Source organism: Indicator indicator, chromosome 32 (assembly GCF_027791375.1).
Source record: "Indicator indicator isolate 239-I01 chromosome 32, UM_Iind_1.1, whole genome shotgun sequence".
Lineage (NCBI taxonomy): Eukaryota > Metazoa > Chordata > Aves > Piciformes > Indicatoridae > Indicator > Indicator indicator.
This window is the reverse complement of record NC_072041.1, coordinates 9,393,428-9,413,938: the sequence shown is the minus strand read 5'-3', so window position 1 is coordinate 9,413,938 and position 20,511 is coordinate 9,393,428. Positions and strand designations below refer to the sequence as shown.

Below are 20,511 nucleotides of genomic sequence, written 5' to 3'. Positions count from 1 at the left end.
TGGCTTTTCTGGCTGTGGCAGTTCCAGTTTGGACACAGCAGGCACAAGGACCAGTTCACAGGCTCCTAACCCAGGCCCAGGCTGGGTATCTCCTGGCAGGGCACCCCAAGGGCACCTTCAGGCTGATGCTCAATCCTCAATCACCACTCTGGGCATTTACCACCTCTTCTTTTCCTCTTTCCCTGCCCCTCTCTCCATTCCTTAGATGGAGCAGAAGGGGTCAGGGTCCTGCTGGGGATCTCCATGACCTCCAGCCCCCAGCCCCTTCTCCTTTCTGGCTCCAGATCACAGCAAAGCACCAGTATCCCCTCCTGCCTGTGCTGGGAAATTGCCCTCCTCTTTCATCTCCTCAGAGCCTGCTCACTCCATGGGAAAGAGACTGAGGCAACTGGAGCGAACAAAAGGCTGCTTGCAGGGCCCTGCACAGCACTCATCTCCACATGGCTTTAATTAAAACAGAGACTTGCTTTAGCCCAGGGGTCCTGCATGGGGCTCCAGTTCCACCCTTCCCTGCTGTCCCCTCCCCACGCAGGACCCCAACAGCAGGCACCTAACTCGCTGCCATCTGTGTCCCCAGCCCCGTCCCAGGTGGTGGTGCTGCGGCAGGAAAGCACAGGCCAGAACAGCGTCACCCTGCTGTGGCAGGAGCCTGAGCAGCCCAATGGCATCATCCTGGAGTATGAGATCAAGTACTACGAGAAGGTAAGGCTGAGCTGGCTGCCAGCCTGCCCCCAACCTGGCACTTTGGCTTCGACCATACAACCACATAGAATCACTGAGGGTGGAAGAGACCTCTAAGGTCCTCAGGAAGGTTGGACAACCTTCTACCCAGCACCATCACACTCACCAAGCCATGTCTGCACTTTGGCTTTAACATCTCCAGGGGTGGTGACTCCACCACTTCCCTGGGCAGTTGCTGCTGATGGTCAGCCTGGCATAGAGGACTGTTTTGGAAGGCTTCATGACTGCTGTGCTGCTGTAGCCAGGGGTTTGATGCTGTTTTTCCCCCAGGACAAGGAAATGCAGAGCTACTCAACCCTGAAATCCAAGGGCACCACTGCCACCATCTCAGGGCTGAAGCCTGCCACCCGCTACGTGTTCCAGGTGCGGGCTCGCACCTCTGCCGGCTGCGGCAGGTTCAGCCAGACCGTGGAGGTGGAGACAGGGAAGCCAGGTGAGCCCTGCAGCTGGGGGGTGGGGAGTGTGGGGCAGGGAGCTCAGGCAGTGCTGATCCCCTTCTCCACAGTTATGGTTCCTCTGCCACACAGGGAGGAGGCAAATCTCCTGGGGTGCAGCATGCAGGACTTGCTTGGTGCTGCCCTCCTGAGATGTGTCTATACATGAGAGAAGAGGGAGGAAAGAAGGGAGGGAGGGAGGGAGGAAGAGAAGGAGGGAGGGAAGGAGGGAGGAAGGAAGGAAGGACATGGCAGTTAGGACCTGGTGAGGTTCTGAGGTCCCAGACTGCTCTCTGCACTGGTTGGCAATGTCAGCTATGGCTTCCCCAGATGTGTGCTGGCTCTCCCCATGTATAAATGGAACCTGTACACTAGGAAAGCCCCAGAGCTGGGGCTAGGTGGGGGATGGTGCTTGATCTTTGAAGGCCATGGTTCTGTTGGGATAGGTAAGTTTCTGAGCTCAGCAGAGCACTTCCCACTCCAGCTCCCCTCCTTCCCACCCTGCTTGTTCCAGTCTCTCTCCGGTATGACACAATGACAATCGTCTGGATCTGCCTGACCCTCATCACTGGCCTGGTCGCATTGCTTCTGGTCCTCATCTGCAAGAAGAGGTAAATGTGTCCTGGAGGTCATCCTGGCTGGGCACCTAGCAAGTCAGGAGGGATGGGAGAACTCAGGCACAACTTTTCTCTTCTCAGTTTGTCTGGAGCATCCATAGGCTTAGAAACAACCAGGAGGCTTTGTTCAGAGGTCTCCACCCTCCCTGAGGCAGAGCCAGACTCCAGACCTTTCCCTCCTGCCAGCAGGAGCAATAACAATACCAGCACCAGGACTACCACCAGTATGATGGTGACTAGGTGGACTAGGTGGTAGGTCAGGAGTGGAGAGAGATCTTTTCTCCATCACGAAGGTCCAATGGGGACTGTGTCTGCTACACCTCAGTGTGGCTGAGCCAGACATGGAGCACAGTGCCAGTGCCCAGGGGAGACACAGGGGATGCAGCTTTCGCACAGCCAAGCCTTGGAGAGCACCTGGAAAAACCTTGCTCCAGGCCAAAGTGTCAGACCAGCAGGACCCAAGGAGGCAGCTGGTGGAAGGCCAAGTGTTAGCTCCAGCTCCTCCTGGGCTGCCTACAGAGCTGCCTTCCACCCTGCTGGTTGTGGGAGTGAGGGACAGCAGCAGCTCTTCTGACCCTTGTGTCCCTGTGGCAGGCACTGTGGGTACAGCAAAGCCTTCCAGGACTCTGATGAGGAGAAGATGCATTATCAGAACGGGCAAGGTAGGAGCCTCCTTCCTGCTGCTGTCCCGGGGGTGGGCAGGACCTCAGCCCTGTGGGTGGGCAGGGACCCCAGGGCGAAGGGTTTTGACCACTGCCTGCTTCTGGGAATGTGTTTAGGAGAGCTGAGCAGGGGCTCTGATCCCAGGGGCACCCTGGTAATGGGGTTAAAGGGTTGCACAGCATGAGATGAGACTGACAGCCTCATCCTAGACAGCAGCAGGTCAGAAGAGTGCAAAATTCATCACAGGTGAGAGGTGGGGGTGGAGGGGTGATGGTCACATGTTGAAGACCTGAGCAGCCAGGTCCTGGGCTGCTCTGAGGACACAGCTATACCAAAGCATGCCTTAGATATTTCCTTGGGGCTGCAGGACAGCCCCAAAAGCCCTGCCCCTGCCCATTGCTGCTGGGTGTCCCCACGGCTCAGCAGGGCTGCCTGCAGGAGCTCATCTCCTCTCTGCCCTTTGAAACCCGGCAGTGAAGTTCCCTGAGTCCAAGTTCTACGTGGACCCCCACACCTATGAGGACCCCTGCCAGGCTGTGCACGAGTTCACCCGGGAAATCGAGGCCTCCCGCATCAAGATCGAGAAGGTGATTGGCTCGGGTGAGTCCCTGGGCCAGGCTGTCTCCTTGTGTCCCCTCTGCTCACAGCCCTTCCCGGGCTGGGGTCCTGCTGTCCCCTGCCAGGACCGCAGCAGGCTGTGCAGCACCGGCACAGCGCTCAGCCAGGGCTTCATCTGCTCCTCACCTTTTTGAGATCAGCTCCTGGGGCTCTCTGGTGCATGAGAACCTCTTTGGAGGCAGCCTGGTTGCTGTTCAGCTGGCGAGGCACCGACGGCTCAGCCTGCCAGGGCAGATGGCTCAGCCTGTCCTGCGTGGGTGGTCCAATGCTGCCACCCTGCCTGCAGCCTCAGAGCAAGCGTCTGGGGTGACAAAATGCAAATGAAATTGCAAACAGAATGGAGAATTTGCAGAACAAAAGGAATTTTGCCCAGGAGCAGGGTCTTGCAGGGAAGCACAGGGCAAAGACAGAGCTGGAACTTCACCAGCAGCACCCCAAGGGCTTACTCCAGAGCAGCATCGAGGAGCCTGGCTGGGATCCATCCCTGCTGCTCTAGGAGACTCCCAGATTTGTTCATTAAAAGCTATAAAGCAAGTGCCACAGTAATCACTGCTCTTGGACCTTTGCCTTCAGTAAAAGGCACCAGGGAGTGGTGGTTGCTGATAGTGCTGCCCAGTTCCCACGGGTGGCACTGGAAGCTGGAGATGGACAATAGTGGACTAAGAGCCCTGAGGGGCTGGAGCATGCTGTGAGTATGCTGCCAGGCTGACCCCTGGTGCTGGTGGGTCAGTGCAAGAAACTGAGAGGCTCCCCATGCCCTCCCCTTGCCTTGCAGGGGAGTCTGGAGAGGTCTGCTATGGTCGTCTGAAGCTGCCAGGGAAGAGGGAGCTGCCCGTGGCCATCAAGGCACTGAAGTCAGGCTACACAGAGAAGCAGAGGAGAGACTTCCTGAGTGAGGCCAGCATCATGGCACAGTTTGACCACCCCAACATCATCCACCTGGAGGGGGTGGTGACCAAGAGTATGTGGCGGGTGGGGAGGGGACCCTACAGTGGGGCAGAGCTGGGATGGCACCCTGGGAGATAAGGGTCAAGGATCATTCTAGGTGCACTCCACCCTTCAGCCACCCCAGCTGCTTCCTTGCCAGCTGTTCATCTCCCCAGAGCCCCTCAAGGCCACCCCCTTGCCTTTCTTGCCTTTCCATGTGGCAGTTGCCAGCTTGCTCCAGGTGGGGGTTGCTGGCTTAGGAGATGTGCTGCCCATTAGAGTTTATTTCCAGGCTGCCTGTATTGAATCCTAATCTGGAGCCTCCCTTCCAAGAGGCACTTTCTGATGCAAAGTGTTATGCTAATGAACGCAAATTTCCCCAGGCCAAGGAGCTGACCCAGCCACATCCACAGCCCCTGGAGGGGGGCTCAGTGTGGGGGCTATTGCCACATCCCCACCCTCATGTCCTGCACAGTGCAGGGCTGAGGCTGCTCTGCAGGGCTGCAGGGGAGGCAGGCCTGGGCTCATGCCTGTCCCAGTGAAAGCCTAGCACTGGGCTTCTGGGGAAAGGTGACTTCCTTGCTAACCTGAGCTCCCTTGTCTTCTGCAGGCAAATTGGTGATGATTGTTACTGAGTACATGGAGAACGGCTCCCTGGACACCTTCCTCAGGGTAAGCAGCTTCTCTGTGTTGCTATTCCCTGCACATCACCCGGGGCTGAGGGACTGCAGGAGAGGCAGGTTCCTGCTCCTCAGCCTCACAGCCACTGTGACCCCTGTGCCAAAGCTCCCTGCTCTGGGCCCTCCCCTCTCCAGCAGGCCTGGGCTCCAGGGCATCGCTGCTGCATCCCCACAGCAGCACTGCCAGGGCAGGGACAGCAGCCTGGGTAGTGTGTCAGAGGCACTGGGGGCACAGGAGCTGAGCTGCAGGGGCAAGAGGGGGGCACTGGGGTTAGAGCAGTGTTGCAGGGTGCTCCCACAAGCAGACACTAAGCTTTAGGTGAGAAGTACCAGAGGAGTAGTTTAATGAGGGCATTCCAAAGCAAGAGAGACAGAGATCTGCTGGAGAGAGTCCAATAGAGGCTATGAGGATGATGGAGGGACTGGAACATCTCTGGTGTAAGGAAAGGCTGAGAGCCCTGGGGGTGTTTAATCTGGAAAGGAGAAGCCTGAGAGGGGTCTGATCAATGTCTATAAATATCTGAGGGGTGGGGGGCAAGAGGAGGGTGCGAGGCTCTATTTGGTGGTGCTCTGTGATAGGACAAGGAACAGCAGGTACAAGCTGGAACCCAGGAGGTTCCACCTGAACATGAGGAGAAACTTCTCTGGTGTGAGGCTGCTGGAGCCCTGGGGCAGGCTGCCCAGAGAGGTTGTGGAGTCTCCTTCTCCGGAGACTTTCCAAACCCTCTTGGATGTGTTCCTGTGTGACCTGCCCTGGGTGGTGCTGCTCTGGCAGGGGGGTTGGACTGGAAGATGTCTGGAGGTCCCTTCCAACCCCTAATATTCTGTGATTCTGTGAGAGCCAGAGATGAGCTGTGGGTGACCTCCTTTGCAGAAACACGACGGGCAGTTCACAGTGATCCAGCTGGTGGGCATGCTGCGGGGCATCGGAGCTGGCATGCGCTACCTGTCAGACCTGGGCTACGTGCACCGGGACCTGGCCGCCCGCAACATCCTGGTGAACAGCAACCTGGTCTGCAAGGTCTCTGACTTCGGCCTCTCCCGCATCCTGGAGGATGACCCCGATGCAGCCTACACCACCACGGTGCGTGGCTGCCAGCAGGGCAGCCTGGGTGACCCTTGCCGAGGGGGATTGCCCAGGCCACTGGCACAGGGAAGAGTTAGATGCTGTCAAAGTCAGGATAGGCAGGGCAGGAACGGAGAGAGTCAGCTCACTGCTGGTGTTGGGACCAAAAGCCAGAGCCTAGGATGCTTCTGAAGCTCAGAGCAGTGTCCTCCATGCAGGAACCTCCCAGAGGTGTGCAGTGAACAAAGGGAAGTTGGGTGGGAGAGCAGGGAGCTGATCCAACCTCCGCAGGCAACAACTCCTGTGAGCCCCACTGAGCAGGGCATTGCCACATCCCTGCTGGAGTCCTCCTCTAGACTGTGCAGCTCCATGAGATCAAGAGCAGCCCTGCAGGGAAGGACTTGGGGTGCTGGTGGAAGAGAAGCTGGACAAGAGCCAGCAATGGGCACTGACAGCACAAAAGGCCAAGGGCAGCCTGGGAATTGGCATTGCAGCTGAGGTGATTTTGTTCCCATCTGGGGCACTATGATCTGTGAAGACATTTAAAAGTTTTTTCTGTCCAACCTGGCATCTCTGGAGCTTGAGGTGCTCCTCCAGTGTGGGTCACAGAGGGAAGATGAACTCCTTGAGGGAGTGTCTGGTCCTGAAAGAAACTGGTGTGCTCTGCAGGCACCCCTCTGACTAGGAAACTGGGGTGGGTGGACAGTTCCTCTGGAGCTGCAGCTGAGGAATCTTAGCATCATTTTCAGAAGGACCAAGACTAGACAAGCAGGAAGGAGCTTCAGGTTAGCTGGGGGTAGCTGAGAGCAATGCAGAGTATGCTCTGAGGGATGAGTGCACAGTGGCCCAGCCTTCATGGTTGGCTTCAGCCAAGTGAAGGAGTGATCCAGAATGTGTCCCCTGTGTGATTTTCTGTTCAACTGCTTCTTCTGGCATCTCCAGACATAACCTGACATCCCAGGTCCTTTGATTCTGGAGAAGGTTCCTGCTGCTTAGTTCAAGCACAGCATCTTCTGTGTCTTAGGGACTCCCGGAAAAAGGGTAAGCAGGGGCCCAAGACCAGCTAGTGCAGTGCATGCTGCTGCCACAGCAGCCCTCTGCTTGTCCATGGCCTGCAGGCTTCCTCCCACCGTGCCAGCTCGGAGCTTCCCCCCAGTGCTTGTAGACTTTGTGAACAAGTTCCCAAGGACCGCACTGTGGCAGTGACCACAGTGGGTCAGGAAGCTGACCTGAGGGCCCTGAGAGCCCAGAGCTCATGTATTGACCTACCTGCTGACCCTTTCCAACCCTGCCCACTTGCTAGAGACATTGTCTCATGTCCCTGGTGTGAATGCAAACAGAAAGGTCACTAGAGGATGGAGCAGCCCCTGAGAATGTCACCAGCAGTGGCTTAGAGGCATCTTGGCATAGTGGAAGCCACCAGAGGTGGATGCTCTGGAGGAAGAGTAGGAGCATAGTCTGCACAGAGCTGAACTTCAGGGGTGGAGTGAGAGGAGCAGGAGCAGGAGCTCTCTGGCCAGGGTTCAGAGTATGCTGAAGGTGAGGATGCTTCCTTGTTCAGAAGCTTGTGATGAGATTGTATCCTGTGCTGCTTCTCTGTTGTCCTTCACCTGCTCAGGAGATTACCCCCCCCCAAAGGACCTCTCCTGTAGGGCACCTCGTTCCTCTTCAGTCCCCTGAGCAGGCAGGACTCCGTTGGGTGAAGGCAAATCACCTAGACAAGGACACCGGGAGGGTGTTCCCAGGCACATCATGCCCCACCTGCTCTGGGAAGGCCACATGAGGTTCCCCACACCACAGCTTTGCTCTCCAGGCATCTGGCAACCACATCTCCAGCTGTGCTCAGCTGATTTTTCATTCAGCAAGTCCTCATCAGTGCCTGCCTGCCAAGTTCAGTAAGAGACAGGGAGCACATCACCATCAGCCGTGTCTGCTCATGGCAGGGCCTCTGCCTGCACCCAGGGTCACCTCCAGCTTCTCTGCTCTGGTAGCCCTCAGCTCCACTTCACCACTTTGATTCCTCTCTCGTGAACAACGAGGGCCAGAACCCTGTGTGGACTCCTTGTAGAACAGCACAGCTTTCTCCCTGCTCTGCTGGAAATGCCTTGAGGTCACCTTTAGGGTACCTCCTGGGTTTATCCTGTGCCGATTGCCTCCTCAGCCCTTCCCAGAAGATGCCATCCCAAGGCACCTCTCCTCTGACCTGCTGCCCTGGCTGTGGAGCCAGGGGGGACGCCTGAGCCCCCCACGCCCTGAGCCTTCCGCTGCTGCTCTGTGTTTCAGGGGGGGAAGATCCCCATCCGCTGGACAGCTCCGGAGGCCATCGCGTACCGCAAGTTCTCCTCGGCCAGCGACGTCTGGAGCTACGGCATCGTCATGTGGGAGGTGCTGGCGTACGGCGAGCGCCCGTACTGGAACATGACCAACCGCGACGTGAGTGGGCACGGGGAGCCTGCCCCTGCTCCTGCCCTCACCTGACCCAGCCTAGCGGGGGTGGGGGAAGGGAAAAGGGACCCAAAGAGCAGCCCTTGCCTCTCCTCACATCCCCGCAGGGCCGTGCAGAGTGTGCTTGTCCCCTCCATGGGGACATCAGGTTGACAGCCATCGCCGCAGGGCGTAGCTTTCCCTTTGCAGCCCCGAGGCTCCTGCCAGTGCCTGGCTGTGCTCTGATGCTGCTCTCTGCTTTTCTGCTGCCTGGAGAGCCTCCACAGGTCTCTCTTCCCACTACCCGGAAGGGGCTGGGGCTTCCCTAGGATCGCTGCAGCCCCACTGCCCCACTGTCAGTCCCTCCTGCACCCGGTGCTGGGGGTCCATCCCTTCCTCTGCCCATGTGAGGCTGCTGAGAGCCCTAGGCTGGCACCACTCAGCAGCGGGCTTTGGGTTGTCAGAGCTACGTGGAGCTACTCTGACCTCAGAAGTGATACCACAACTGTAAGCAAGCGGAGGTTACCATCCTGCCTGCAGCGTGGGAGCACAATTTGCAGGAGGCAATAAAAGGACTGTTTTGACTCTGCAGAACTACAGGACTCCTTTTTTTCACCCATGGGGACTATAAAGCTGCCTGCCTCCTCCCTGCTCTGGGAGACCTGACAGTCCCCTCTCCTGTAGTGCTTTTATGATTTTAAGCAGTGGCTTTGGTGACAACAGGGCATGGACACAGTGGCTAACACTGTCTCCTCCTCACAGCTCCTTTGAGCAGGGTCTCCTCCAGCCTTGCTGAGCAGTGCAAGCCCTGCTTTTTGAACACCTGACCATGAGTGCAGCTCTCATGGCTTGTCCTGAGGGAAGCTGTGGTGTTCTAGACCTGCTGGACCACTTAAATCCCCTGTCCTAGCCCTGATGCCTTATCCCTGTGTGGTGTCCAGCCTGCTCCAGCTCCTGCAGAGACTGCACACAGCAGCTTGTCACGAGCCTGGTGCTCACCCCCTGCTTCCCACCTGTTGCCCCCAACAGCTCATGCAGCAGGAACCCTCCTTGTGTGCCCTGGCCTGGGTGCTGGGTGTGGGCGCTGGGTATGGGGTGTGGGTGCTGGGCATGGGGTCTGGGTGCAGGGCACAGGGTGTGGGTACTTGGCATGGGGTGTGGGTGCAGGGCATGGGGCGTGGGTGCTGGGTGTGGGTGCTGGGCACGGGGTGTGGGTGCTGGGTGTGGGTGCAGGACAGGAGGTGTGGGTGATGGGAATGGGGTGTGGGTGCTGGGTGTGGGTGCAGGACATAGGGTGTGGGTGATGGGCATGGGGTGTGGGTACAGGACATGGGGTGCGGGTGCACAGCATGGGGTGTGGGTGCTGGGTGTGGGTGATGGGCATGGGGTGTGTGTGCTAGGTGTGGGTACAGGACATGGGGTGTGGGTGCACAGCATGGGGTGTGGGTGCTGGGTGTGGGTGATGGCCATGGGGTGCAGGTGCTGGGTGTGGGTGCAGCTCCACTTGGGCATGTGGCTTCCTTTCAGGTGATTAACTCGGTGGAGGAAGGCTACCGCCTGCCTGCGCCCATGGGCTGCCCCATGGCCCTTCACCAGCTGATGCTGGACTGCTGGCAGAAGGAGCGCAGCGAGCGGCCTCGCTTCGCCCAGATCGTTGGCATCCTGGACAAGCTGATCCGCAGCCCCGACAGCCTCAAGGGCACCGGCACCGTCACACGGTGAGGGCGAGCAGGGCAGGCAGCTGCCACCGGGCACAGCCTGTGGGGTGCAGCAAAGAAGGGGCATTGCTGCCCAGGGCCTTCCCCTGGGACAGGGACCTGCCAGAGAGAGTCCAAGGGAGGCTGAGAGGATGCTGAAGGGACTGGAAACTCTGTGTCAGGATGGGAGACTGAGATGATGCTGAAGGGACTGGAACCTCTGTGAGGAGGAAAGGCTGAGAGCCCTGGGGCTGGTCGGGCTGGAGAGGAGCAGCCTGAGAGGGGATCTGAGCAATGGTTACAAATAGCTGAAGGGTGGCAAGAAGCAGGGGCCAGGCTCTGTTCAGTGGTGCCCTGTGACAGGACAAAGGACAATGGACACAAACTGGAACCCAGCAGACTCCACCTCAACATGAGGAGAAACTTCTTTGATGTGAGGGTGCTGGAGCCCTGGAGCAGGCTGCCCAGAGAGGTTGTGGAGTCTCCTTCTCTGGAGACTTTCCAACCCCACCTGGATGTGTTCTGTGTGACCTGCCCTGGGTGACCCTGCTTTGGCAGGGGTTGGACTCAATGATCTCTGGAGGTCCCTTCCAACCTCTCCCATTCTGTGATTCATTCTATGATTCTATGACATGCAAAGGGCCAAAGGGCAGAGGTTGCGGTGAGCAGTGGGAACCATCCTGCACTTCACTGCCTTGCTCCCACCCTGGCATCCCACACCAGGGTGTGCAGCAGTGCCAGTGCAGTGGTGTGCCTGCCTTTACCAGCCTGAAGGACTTCCTCTGTCCCGCCTTTACCTGCAGGGTCACAGCCTCCTTGAGGTGGATCTTACAGCCTGGCTCCCTAGGACCAACTGTTCTAACCCCTTCTGTCCTGCCCCCAGGTTCACCCAAACACCCTTTGACAGGAGTCTCCTCGACCTGGCCAGCTGCCTGACAGTGGAGGACTGGCTGGACTCCATCCGGCTGGGGCACTACCGAGACAACTTTGCCATGGCAGGGTACTCCTCCCTGGGCATGGTGATGCGCATGAACATCGAGTGAGTACCTGGCCAGCTCCAGCTGGGGGCCCCTGCACCACCCCATGAGCCCTAACAGTGACCATCCTGCCTTGGCTTAGCCTAGTTGGTTCCTGGTATCAGGGATGCACCTCTGAAGAAATTGTGTTGAGACCTGAGCAATGTTTTATGTCATCAGCAACTGGGGGCAGTGGCTGACACCCCTCAGGCCATGCTGCCAGCCAGCCAGACTCAGACAGACTGAGAGTTGGGCAGGGAGAAACTGAATGACATCCAACAAGGGTGAGGGTAGAGTCTGGCACCAGGGAAGGAACAACCTCATGGAGCAGTACAGGTTGGGCACTGACCTGTTGGAGAGCAGTGAAGAGGAAAAGGCCCTGGGGGTCCTGGTTGATGGGAGGTTGACTCTGAGTCAGCAAAGTGCTCTGGTGGCCAAGAAGGCCAAGGGCATCCTGGGGTGCATTAGAAGGGCTGTGGTCAGTAGGTCCAGAGAGGTTCTCCTGCTCCTCTACTCTGCCCTGCTGAGGCCACATCTGGAATATTGTGTCCAGTTCTGGGCCCCTCAGCTCAAGGAGGACCTCAGGGAACTGCTTGAGAGTCCAGCACAGAGCCACAAAAATGGTGAAAGGAGTGGAACATCTTCCTCATGAGGAGAGTCTGAGGGAGCTGAGGGCTCTGTATCTTGGAGAGGAGGAGCCTGAGAGGTGACCTCATTGCTGGTGCTAAAGATGTACAGGGTGAATGCCCAGAGGCTGGAGCCAGGCTCTGCTGGGTGATGCCCAAGGACAGCACAAGGGGCAGCGGTGCAAGCTGAAGCATAGGAAGTGCCATGGAAGCAGGAGGGAAAATTTATTCTGTGTGAGGGTGCCAGAGCCCGGGAGCAGGCTGCCCAGGGGGATTGTGGAGTCTCCTTCTCTGGAGACATTCAACCCCCACTTGGATGTGTTCCTCTGTGACCTGCTCTGGGTGCCCCTGCTCTGGCAAGGGGGGTTGGACTGGATGAGCTTTCCAGGTCCCTTCCATCCCCTAACACTCTGTGACTCTGTGACTGTGATTCTGTGATTCTGTGATGTTCAAGGCTGTGCTGACCATTGGTGGAAGGTATGGAAGTTGTATGGAGAGATTGTGTGAGCACCAAGCCACCTCTGCTGCTCTGGGGTGGCTCTCCATTGTCATCACAGGTTCACAAGTAATTGGGGTTGTGAGTTGCCTCAAGAGGTCTTAGAACACAACTTCCTGCTCAGAGCAGGGTCAGAGTTGAGGTTGGTGTCTCCTTACACCTTTATTTCCCTGCAGAAGGCTTGTCTGCACCAGAGGGTGGCTGTGCCATGCTGTGCAGCTTCTCTGGGGTCAAATGGAGCTGGAGGCACCTCAGAGCTTCTCCAGCCCCAGAGCACTGCAGTGGCTCCCTGCTCAGTGTAGCCAGGCAGGGCTAGGGCATAGCCAAGTGACCCAGTCTGGGTTAAGTAAGGTGAGCTGGGGAACGTGTCCCATCCCCCACCCTCCTCCTCCTCCTGTAAGGAGCTTGCTCTGCCACCTGTCCAGGGGGTGTCCAGGCTGGCTGATGCTCCACTTGGTACCAGAAAAGACAGTGTAGCTCTACCTGCCCCTGCCCTGGGCTTGCATTGCCCAGCCCTTGGTGTTAGCACCAGTAAGGGCTGGCAAGAAGCTCTGCTGCCTCTGAGGAGGTTTGTTCCCTGACAGAAGGCTTGGAGCTGCCAGACAGTGGCTGCTGTGAGTGGGAAGGATGTGACAGGGAGCAAGTATGTGACAGGGAGCAAGGATGTGACAAGGAGCGACTCAGCCGGGGTGCAGCAGGTGGAGAGGGAGCCAGGGGAAGGGAAGCTGCAGAGACACAAACAAGAGCCTGTCAAATGCATTGATCAGGGGCTGCTCTTGGGCTCTTTGCTGGAGAACTGAGCCTTGATTCTCATGCACATCAGGGCAGTGTTTGAGTGGGGAAGGCTCCTCATCCATCCTCCCCTCTGACTGGGTTATCCGAGGGCATTGGCTGAAACTGAATCCAATGTCAGAGCATTGATCTTGTCACCTCCTGCCTGTCAGCAGTGATCTCCCCCTCCTCCTCCTGCTCCCTTCAGGGCTGTCACAGCAGCCATGACAGGAAGATGTGCCCAAGGCAATGGCAGCCTCTCTGCCCCTGGAAGTTTTTAAGGCCAGGCTGGATGTGCCTCAGGGCAACCTGATCTAGTGTGAGGTGTCCCTGCCCATGGCAGGGGAGCTGGAACTGGATGAGCCTTGAGGTCCCTTCCAACCATGACAGTTGTGTGATGCCCATGGACACTCAGCAGCAGCAGCAGTCTTGTGCAAGCAAGAGGAGCCAAGCATGGTCCTGGGCTGGCCCATGGAGTGTGCCCATGGGGAAGAGAAGGGTCTGTCTGGGGCCAGATCCAGGCCAGGGCAGGTCTGACAGTGCCTTTGTTCTCCAGGGACGTTCGGAGTCTGGGCATCACCATGATGGGCCACCAGAAGAAGATCCTGAGCAGCATCCAGGCAATGAGATCCCAGCTGCTGAACACAAATGGCCCCAAGAGGCATCTCTGATTACCAGCACTGCAGACCTGCTCTGGGCCTTCCTTAACACTTACCCTGGCAAAGGGGCAGCAGGGTGGGGAGCAGGAAAAGGAGCAGCAGGCCAGGACCTGGAGCTCTGCCAGCTTCTCTTTGATTTCAGTGTCAGTGGAAACATCTTTCCAGATACCTTGATGGTCCTGCTGCCTCCTTCCCCCATCTGAAGGGGGGAGCAGCCTTCCAAGTGGACTAGGGGCTTGTCATGCCTCTTCCCATCCCCTACTGTGTCCCTGTGGGACTGGGGGTCACCACACAGCTATGCAGGACAGGTGGTAACCCCTACACAGCAGGGTGGCCCCAGCTGCATCTGCAGGTGGAGGGGTGTCAGACACAACAGCAATACCAGGAGCAGTGGCACTGGCTGGCCATGGCACACAGCTCCTTTGGAGAGGGAAGCAGGGGACTTCAGTGGATCTCTGAACTTTGGGAGGGCTCCACAGGCTGCCACACAGCAGAGACAACCCTGCTCCTGCTCCCACTGCCTTCCAGTTCCACTGCACTCCAGCCTGGACCTTCTGAACTGCACCAGCCTGCAGGGGACTTCATGATCCAACTCTACAAGCCCAGGAGGGCAGAGGAGAGACTACAAGGTGGCAGTGCCAGGAACATCTGGCTCTGTGTGCACTGAGAAGAGCTGGCCAGGGCCTGCTATCTGGAGCCTCAAGGAGCCCCTCCACCTTCTGAACCCACCAGCACTGCTCCTCTCCAGATCCAGCACAGGCATCCTAGGGCAGTCCAGGCACATCTTCTAGGGCCACAAACTCAGGTTTCTCCCTCAGCAGAACAACCACCATGTCCCTCCTGTCCCTCCTGTCCCCTCTTCCCATCCTGTCCCTCCTTCCCATTCTGTCCCTCCTGTCCCTCCTTCCCATCCTGTCCCTCTTTCCTTTCCTGTCCCTCTTTCCCTTCCTGTCCCTCCTGCCCATCCTCTCCTCCCTCAAAGCTGGGCCTGCACAGAGTGCAGTGGAGGGGGGAGGGGGTCTGCTCCCATCTCCCAGGCTGGAGGGGCAGCCAGGCTGCTGCCAGCTCTCCTTTGTTCTTGTATTGCCCTAGGGACACCCAAAAGCTGCCTCATTACCACACCACCTGCCTGTGCCCAGGGCTGCCATGGCATCTGCAGAGGAGGGGTCCTGAGCAGCAGCTGCAGCTGCAGCCACACACTCCTACAGCTGGGCAGAGGGGCTCTGGGCAAAGAGGATCCTCAGCACCCCCCAGCTGGTGAGGCTGGGGACTGGCAGGCTGGTGGCCTGTCCTCTACAGCTCTCCTCTCCTCCACAGCCTCCAGAGACCTGTGGAGCTGGCCTGAGAGGCTGAGCTGGCTGCAGAGATGCAGATGGGGCAGGGAGGGGGCAGGCTGGGGGCTGGGAAGATCTCTCATGGGTGTACATAGGATTTCTGTGGGTGTGGGAAGTGTTTGAGTGAAATCCAGTGTGGAGCACAGTAATGGTGGCAAAGCACAGAGGCCTCACGCGTGGGGCTGAACTCACTGCAAAAAAATAGAAACAACCTGCGGGGAGTGTGGCTGGGGGTGGGGGTGGGGGGGAGGGCTGCAGAAATGCTGGGGGGGAGCCACGCTGCCTGCCAGGGCCCACAGCACCCTACCCTGAGCACTGGCACAAATCCTGCACGGGGACTGGTGGGGTCTGGCCTGGGGCTGCTCCTCCCAGTGCTGGTTGGGCACCAGCGGGGTGGGGGGAGGGTCGAAGCTGTTTCTCAGCTGCAATAATGGCAGCTCAGCCTCTCTGGGGCTGGCTGAGCTTCCCAGCCAGGGCACCTCTGCCCTGCTGGGCTCTCTGGCTGTGGTGGGCACTTTACTGCTTCCTATGGAAGTTCTCTGTGGCAGGGGACAGATGCAATGTGTTGGTTCATTTTATTGCACCTTGTGTCCTGCACCCAGACCTGTCACACCCCCCCCCCCCCCTGCAGCCAGCAGCACCACAGAGCCCAGCCCAAGCCCTGCAGCACAGGGTGGTGCTGGCCACGTCCTCCCTTCCCAACATTTGGGACCTCCCAGAGGATGAGTCCATCGTGCACAATCTGGGGAGGGCAGAGGTCAGGCAATTACCACAGAGCTGTGTCCTTGGGGCTTGCTGGGCAGCCCTGGCAGCGTGGGCTACAGGATCTGAGGTTGGGAGCTGCCAGGTGGCCTCTTTCCAGGTGGTTCATGGGTCAGATCCTGCAGCATGGAGTGGCTGGGCTGCTCCTGGCTGCAGGGAGGGTGGGGCAGGGAGGGTTTTCCTTTTATGTTCAACGTGTGCACCTCTTCCTGGGCAATAAAACTTCTTCTTCCCATGGACTTCCTGGTTCCTGGCCTGTTGTGGTCACTCTGCTGCCCAGACCTGCTTTGGGAGAGCACTGGGGACCTCCCTGGCTGCTTCAGAGGCACACTGGGGACAGCTCTGGCATGCCCAGCTTGCCACCACCTTCCTTTCCTCCAGAAAGCTTCTCACATGTGAAGGAAGCTTCTCACATGTGAAGGAAGCTTCTCACATGTGAAGGAAGCTTCCCTGGAGAGCAGGAGTGTCCAGGGGGCGGCCTGCAGGTGCAGGGAAGGGGCTGATCATTTGTAGGGTCCCTGTGGGGGGATGCTGTGCTGGGGGTGGGGAGAAGCCTTCCCAAAACCACCAATTTCTTGCTCTGTAGGAGCATTTCATGCAGGAGGCCAGGCAAGCATGGGACATCTTCTGTGCAGAGCCTCATCTGAAGCTCAGGGATCTCTTGCAGGCTTTCCCAGAGCCAGGCTCACCCTCTCCTCTAAATTCTGGGATTTGTTTTCAAAGGGAAAAAAAAAAAAAGCCCAGTGAAACCTCAGCCCCTGAAGTCTGAGCTGAAGTAACCTCAGGAGTGGGCTTGCAAAAGTCTCCTTACAGGCCTTTAGCTGTGTTTCCAGCTGCCCTCCAGTGAAGGATTTAGAAGCAGGTGAGTTGCAGGGCTGAAGGCAACCCCAGGGAGTAAGGAGATACAAAACCAAAAGGGCAGCACAGCACAGCACAGCGTGGGATTGGCTCTGTCCATGCCACTCACTGCTGCTCACATGTCCCCAGCTTTCACAGCCCTCCAGGAATGCAGGTGTCTGTCCCCAGCCCTGCTCCACATCCCTGGTGTGGGCAAAGGTCAGCCTGGCTCCCCCACAGTGCTGTGCCCCCCTCTCCCCCAGGTACCTCAGCCCTCCTTGCTCTGCTGCCTACACAGTCACACAACTGTTCTGGCTGGAGAAGCCTTCTGAGACCCTACAGTCCACCCAGCAATCCAACACCACCATGGACACTAAACCATGGCCCAGGTGCCATGGCCACTGCTGTGCTCCCTCAGGACTCAGCTCATGGCTGAGGGGTGCTGGACAGGGCAGAGCAATGCTGCTGCGCCAGCTGCCACCAGGAACCCTTGGAGATGCTGTCACCAATCCACTGCACTAACTGGGGTTGTGCAAACACAATTGATCCTTGCAGAACTCACATCTGGGACTCACTTGGCTTTGTCTCCAGCTTTGAAGTTCTGCTCCCTGAGCAGATGCTGAGGGCTCTGTTGTTTGCCCTCCTTGCAGGCACTTTGGCATTTCTGCTCCTTCCTGCTCCATGCTGGAGCCTCTCTCTCCCCAGCTCCTGCCCAAAGCCTCCCAGCCCCTCAGCCCCTCACCCCAGATGTGTGAGTCCTGCTCCTGAGGTGGTGCTGCAGGAGCCACTCAAGCATGGCCAATGGAAGGTCTCCCAGCCTGCCAAGCTCAGTCCCTACTGCAGAAGGCAGCCGGAGATGTGTGGGAGGAGGCTGCCTGGCACCATTCCTCTGAAGCATTCACTGCCTGACCTCCCTCCTGGGCTGCCCTGCAGAAGCCCCTGGGCAGAGGGCAGGGAAGCTGTCCAGGGGAAGGAGCTGGTCAGCAGGCAAACTCCTTCTGGGAGAGATGATGGAAACTCTGATTTATTTATAAGAGTAGAGGAAAGTCACAAAGATGATCTGTTGTCCTTCTCTGGAGCCATTCCAGGGACCTTGATGTCTTTCTTGTAGTGAGGTGCCCAACACTGACCACAACACTCAAGATGTAGCCTCTCCAAGTTCTTGAAGTCTCTGGCAGATGAAGGCTCCAACAAACTGGAAAGGTGGAAAATGATGCCCAAGGATGTGTTTGGGAGGTGATGGGGAGAAGGAGGGCCTAGGACAGGGCAGGAGCAAGAGGAGGAGCAACAGGCATCCTGCAGTCATGATGTGGGTGGTAGCAGTGGGGAATGAAGATACTGAAATGGAGTATGTTAGAGATTGGGAAAATGCCTTCCCAGCAAGGGTTGCCAGGCACTGTCCCAGGCTGGAGTCCCCATCCCTGGAGGTGTTTCAAAGCTGCCTGGATGTGGTGTTGAGGGATGTGGTGCAGTGGCAGAGGCTCAGCAGCAGTGGTTGTGAGCTCTGGGCTGGTGGAAGTGTCCCTGCCCATGGCAGGGGGTTGGAACTGGAAGATCTCTAAGGTCCCTTCCAACCCTTCCATGATTCTATGAAACCCTTTCACATAGCAAGAGAGCCCTCAGGCTTTTTACACTTCCTCAAATGCCCGTCGAGAGAGTTCTGCTCCAGCTGGCAGTGCTGGGAGCTGTCCCTTTCCTGGCAAAAGAGCTTCCCCTTCCTAGTCACACCTGGTGCCACCCCAAGCTACCAAGAACTCAGCTCTGAAGCATTTCATTTACAGCTGCCCAGGCCAGGCCTGGCTGTGCCAGCAGCAGGAGAGGCTCTGCGAGCTGTGTGTGCCTGGAGGTGGCAGTCTGGCCTTGCACAGCCCCTGCAGAGCCCTGCCTGCAGCCACGGCCTCAGCCCCGTGCCGAGGCTCAGTGGCTGCCAGCTCCATGCCCAGGCTCAGGACTGCCAGCTCCATGCCCAGGCTCAGCAGCTGCCAGCTCCGTGCCCAGGCTCAGGACTGCCAGCTCCATGCCCAGGCTCAGGACTGCCAGCTCTGTGCCCAGGCTCAGTGGCTGCCAGCTCCATGCCCAGGCTCAGTAGCTGCCAGCTCCATGCCCAGGCTCAGGACTGCCAGCTCCATGCCCAGGCTCAGCAGCTGCCAGCCCCGTGTCCAGGCTCAGGACTGCCAGCTCCGTGCCCAGGCTCAGGACTGCCAGCTCCATGCCCAGGCTCAGTGGCTGCCAGCTCCATGCCCAGGCTCAGGACTGCCAGCTCCGTGCCCAGGCTCAGAGGCTGCCAGCTCCGTGCCCAGGCTTGCAGGGGTCAGCTGTGCCCTGCCTGCTGCTAACAGATGGTGAACTCTGCTTCCTGTTTACTGAGCTGACTCCTGTCTGATCCCACAGCAGCTCATCCTGCCAAGGCAGCCTGTGCTCCCCAGCACCTCCTCTCTCTGCTCTTGCACAGCCATGTAGCAGCCTGGCCCAGCAAGTGCCTCAGGGTGATCTGCTGAGAGGTAGAAATATCACCCAGGGCTGCTGCCTTAACCCTGCCAAGGGCCAGGGGTGAAGTTCTGCACCAGGTCACATCTTGGACACCACCATCAAGGAGTGTGATAGCAGCAGAGTTCATCCCTTGGGAAATCCCAGGGCACAGTTGCTGCAGCTCCTGCTTCTGCTGGGTCCTTCTGGAGTGGAGCTGCAGACCCCCTGCCAGCTGGCAAGACCTTGAGAGCAAAGCTGGCAACACTTGCCCTGGACAGCCAGCTGCTCCTTCTTGGAAGGGGGAATCTCAAAGCAAGGATGTTACTTCCTGAGTTAAACCAGGCTGAGGGCTTGCAGAGCACCCAGGAAAGCTGTGGGAAGGGCAGCGGCTTTGGCACCTGTTTTTCTGGACTCACCCATGCCACATTAGAAGTTTCCATTCTGCTGATGCTGGAAGAAGCTCTTCCTAGGCACTCACTGATGTCTGATGTCTTCCTGACCCCAGAGTCTTTCACTCATAGATTTCTTATTCCTCACCCTGTGTTTCATTTCCTCCCTGCCTTCCCAGCTGCCCCTCACAAAGCTGTCCTGAGAAGTAGCCTCTGTAGGGAGCAGGCAGTGGGACAGTGCTGAGTGGCATTCAGCAGGCAGCAGCAGTGGATGTGTCCCTCCCAAACACACAGAAGTCTGCACATGACTCAGGTGGCTCAAGGGGAGGGATGAGAAACAGGCAATGGTGAGCAGTGGTTTTCAAACTTGGACGAGCATGGGGGTGACAGAGGCACTTTGGGGGGATGTGCTTTGGTGCACTGATGGGACACCAGCTTGGGGACACATGTGTGCTGTGCCAGGGGCAGGGGTGCTCAAGGGTTATGGAGAGGCAGGAGGTGAGGGAGAGGCAGGAGGTGAGGGAGAGGCAGGAGGTGTGGGAGAGGCAGGAGGTGAGGAAGAGGCAGGAGGTGATGAAGAGACAGGAGGTGTGGGAGAGGCAGGAGGTGTGGAAGAGGCAGGAGGTGAGGGAGAGGCAGGAGGTGATGAAGAGGCAGGAGGTGAGGGAGAGGCAGGAGGGAGCTGCAGGCTCACAGCTCCCTGCCCAGTGGGACTGACCCCATCCCACAGGGACCCCCAGCAGGGAGGGATGCAGCCCCATTTACTGCTGGGCTCCTCCAAAGCCGGTATCAAAGGCTGAGGCTCCTCATTATGATTCCTTTATTTCTCTCCCATGTAGAGCTGCCAGGGAAGGGTCAGCAGCGCTGATGAAATTTTCAACTCTCCCAGGTTTTGAATTTACATGTGTGGGTTTTTTTTTTTCTCTGTGTCTGAGCTGGGAGAAGATGATGAATAAAAGATTAAAATCGGAGGTCTCCAATCATTTAGGAGCTCAGCAGTGAGCAGTTATTCTGGGAGCAAGCACGAGCCCAGCACCGCTGCCTGCATACCAAAAATTAGCAGCCAGCTTCAAACAGGCCCCAGACAAAAGGCTGTGCTCCTTGATGAGGCTCTGCTGGGGTGCAGGCAGCAGCAGACCCAGGGAACTGAGACCTCTGGGCTCTGCAGGGTGTTGGGAACAGAGCAAAAGCCTCCTTGACTCCAGATGCTCCAGAGGAGTCCTACTGGCTCCAGTGATACTTCTCCACTGCTGAGAGATGTTCATGGCACAGAGGAGCAGCTGGT

General features: G+C 58.0%; 1 protein-coding gene across 1 annotated transcript in view; it reads left to right on the top strand.

Moving 5' to 3' along the window:
• EPHA8 (EPH receptor A8) overlaps positions 1-13,447 on the top strand; it is a 58,563-nt gene extending 45,116 nt beyond the window's left edge. Inside the window, exons 6-17 of the mRNA XM_054394886.1 lie at positions 578-702; positions 1,012-1,174; positions 1,690-1,786; positions 2,387-2,454; positions 2,930-3,055; positions 3,849-4,034; positions 4,611-4,672; positions 5,555-5,764; positions 8,030-8,179; positions 9,698-9,888; positions 10,751-10,906; positions 13,333-13,447. Of these exons, the coding sequence (XP_054250861.1) occupies positions 578-702; positions 1,012-1,174; positions 1,690-1,786; positions 2,387-2,454; positions 2,930-3,055; positions 3,849-4,034; positions 4,611-4,672; positions 5,555-5,764; positions 8,030-8,179; positions 9,698-9,888; positions 10,751-10,906; positions 13,333-13,447 (1,649 nt within the window). The remainder of the gene's footprint in view (positions 1-577; positions 703-1,011; positions 1,175-1,689; positions 1,787-2,386; positions 2,455-2,929; positions 3,056-3,848; positions 4,035-4,610; positions 4,673-5,554; positions 5,765-8,029; positions 8,180-9,697; positions 9,889-10,750; positions 10,907-13,332) is intronic.
• The last annotated feature ends 7,064 nt before the right edge of the window (positions 13,448-20,511 follow it).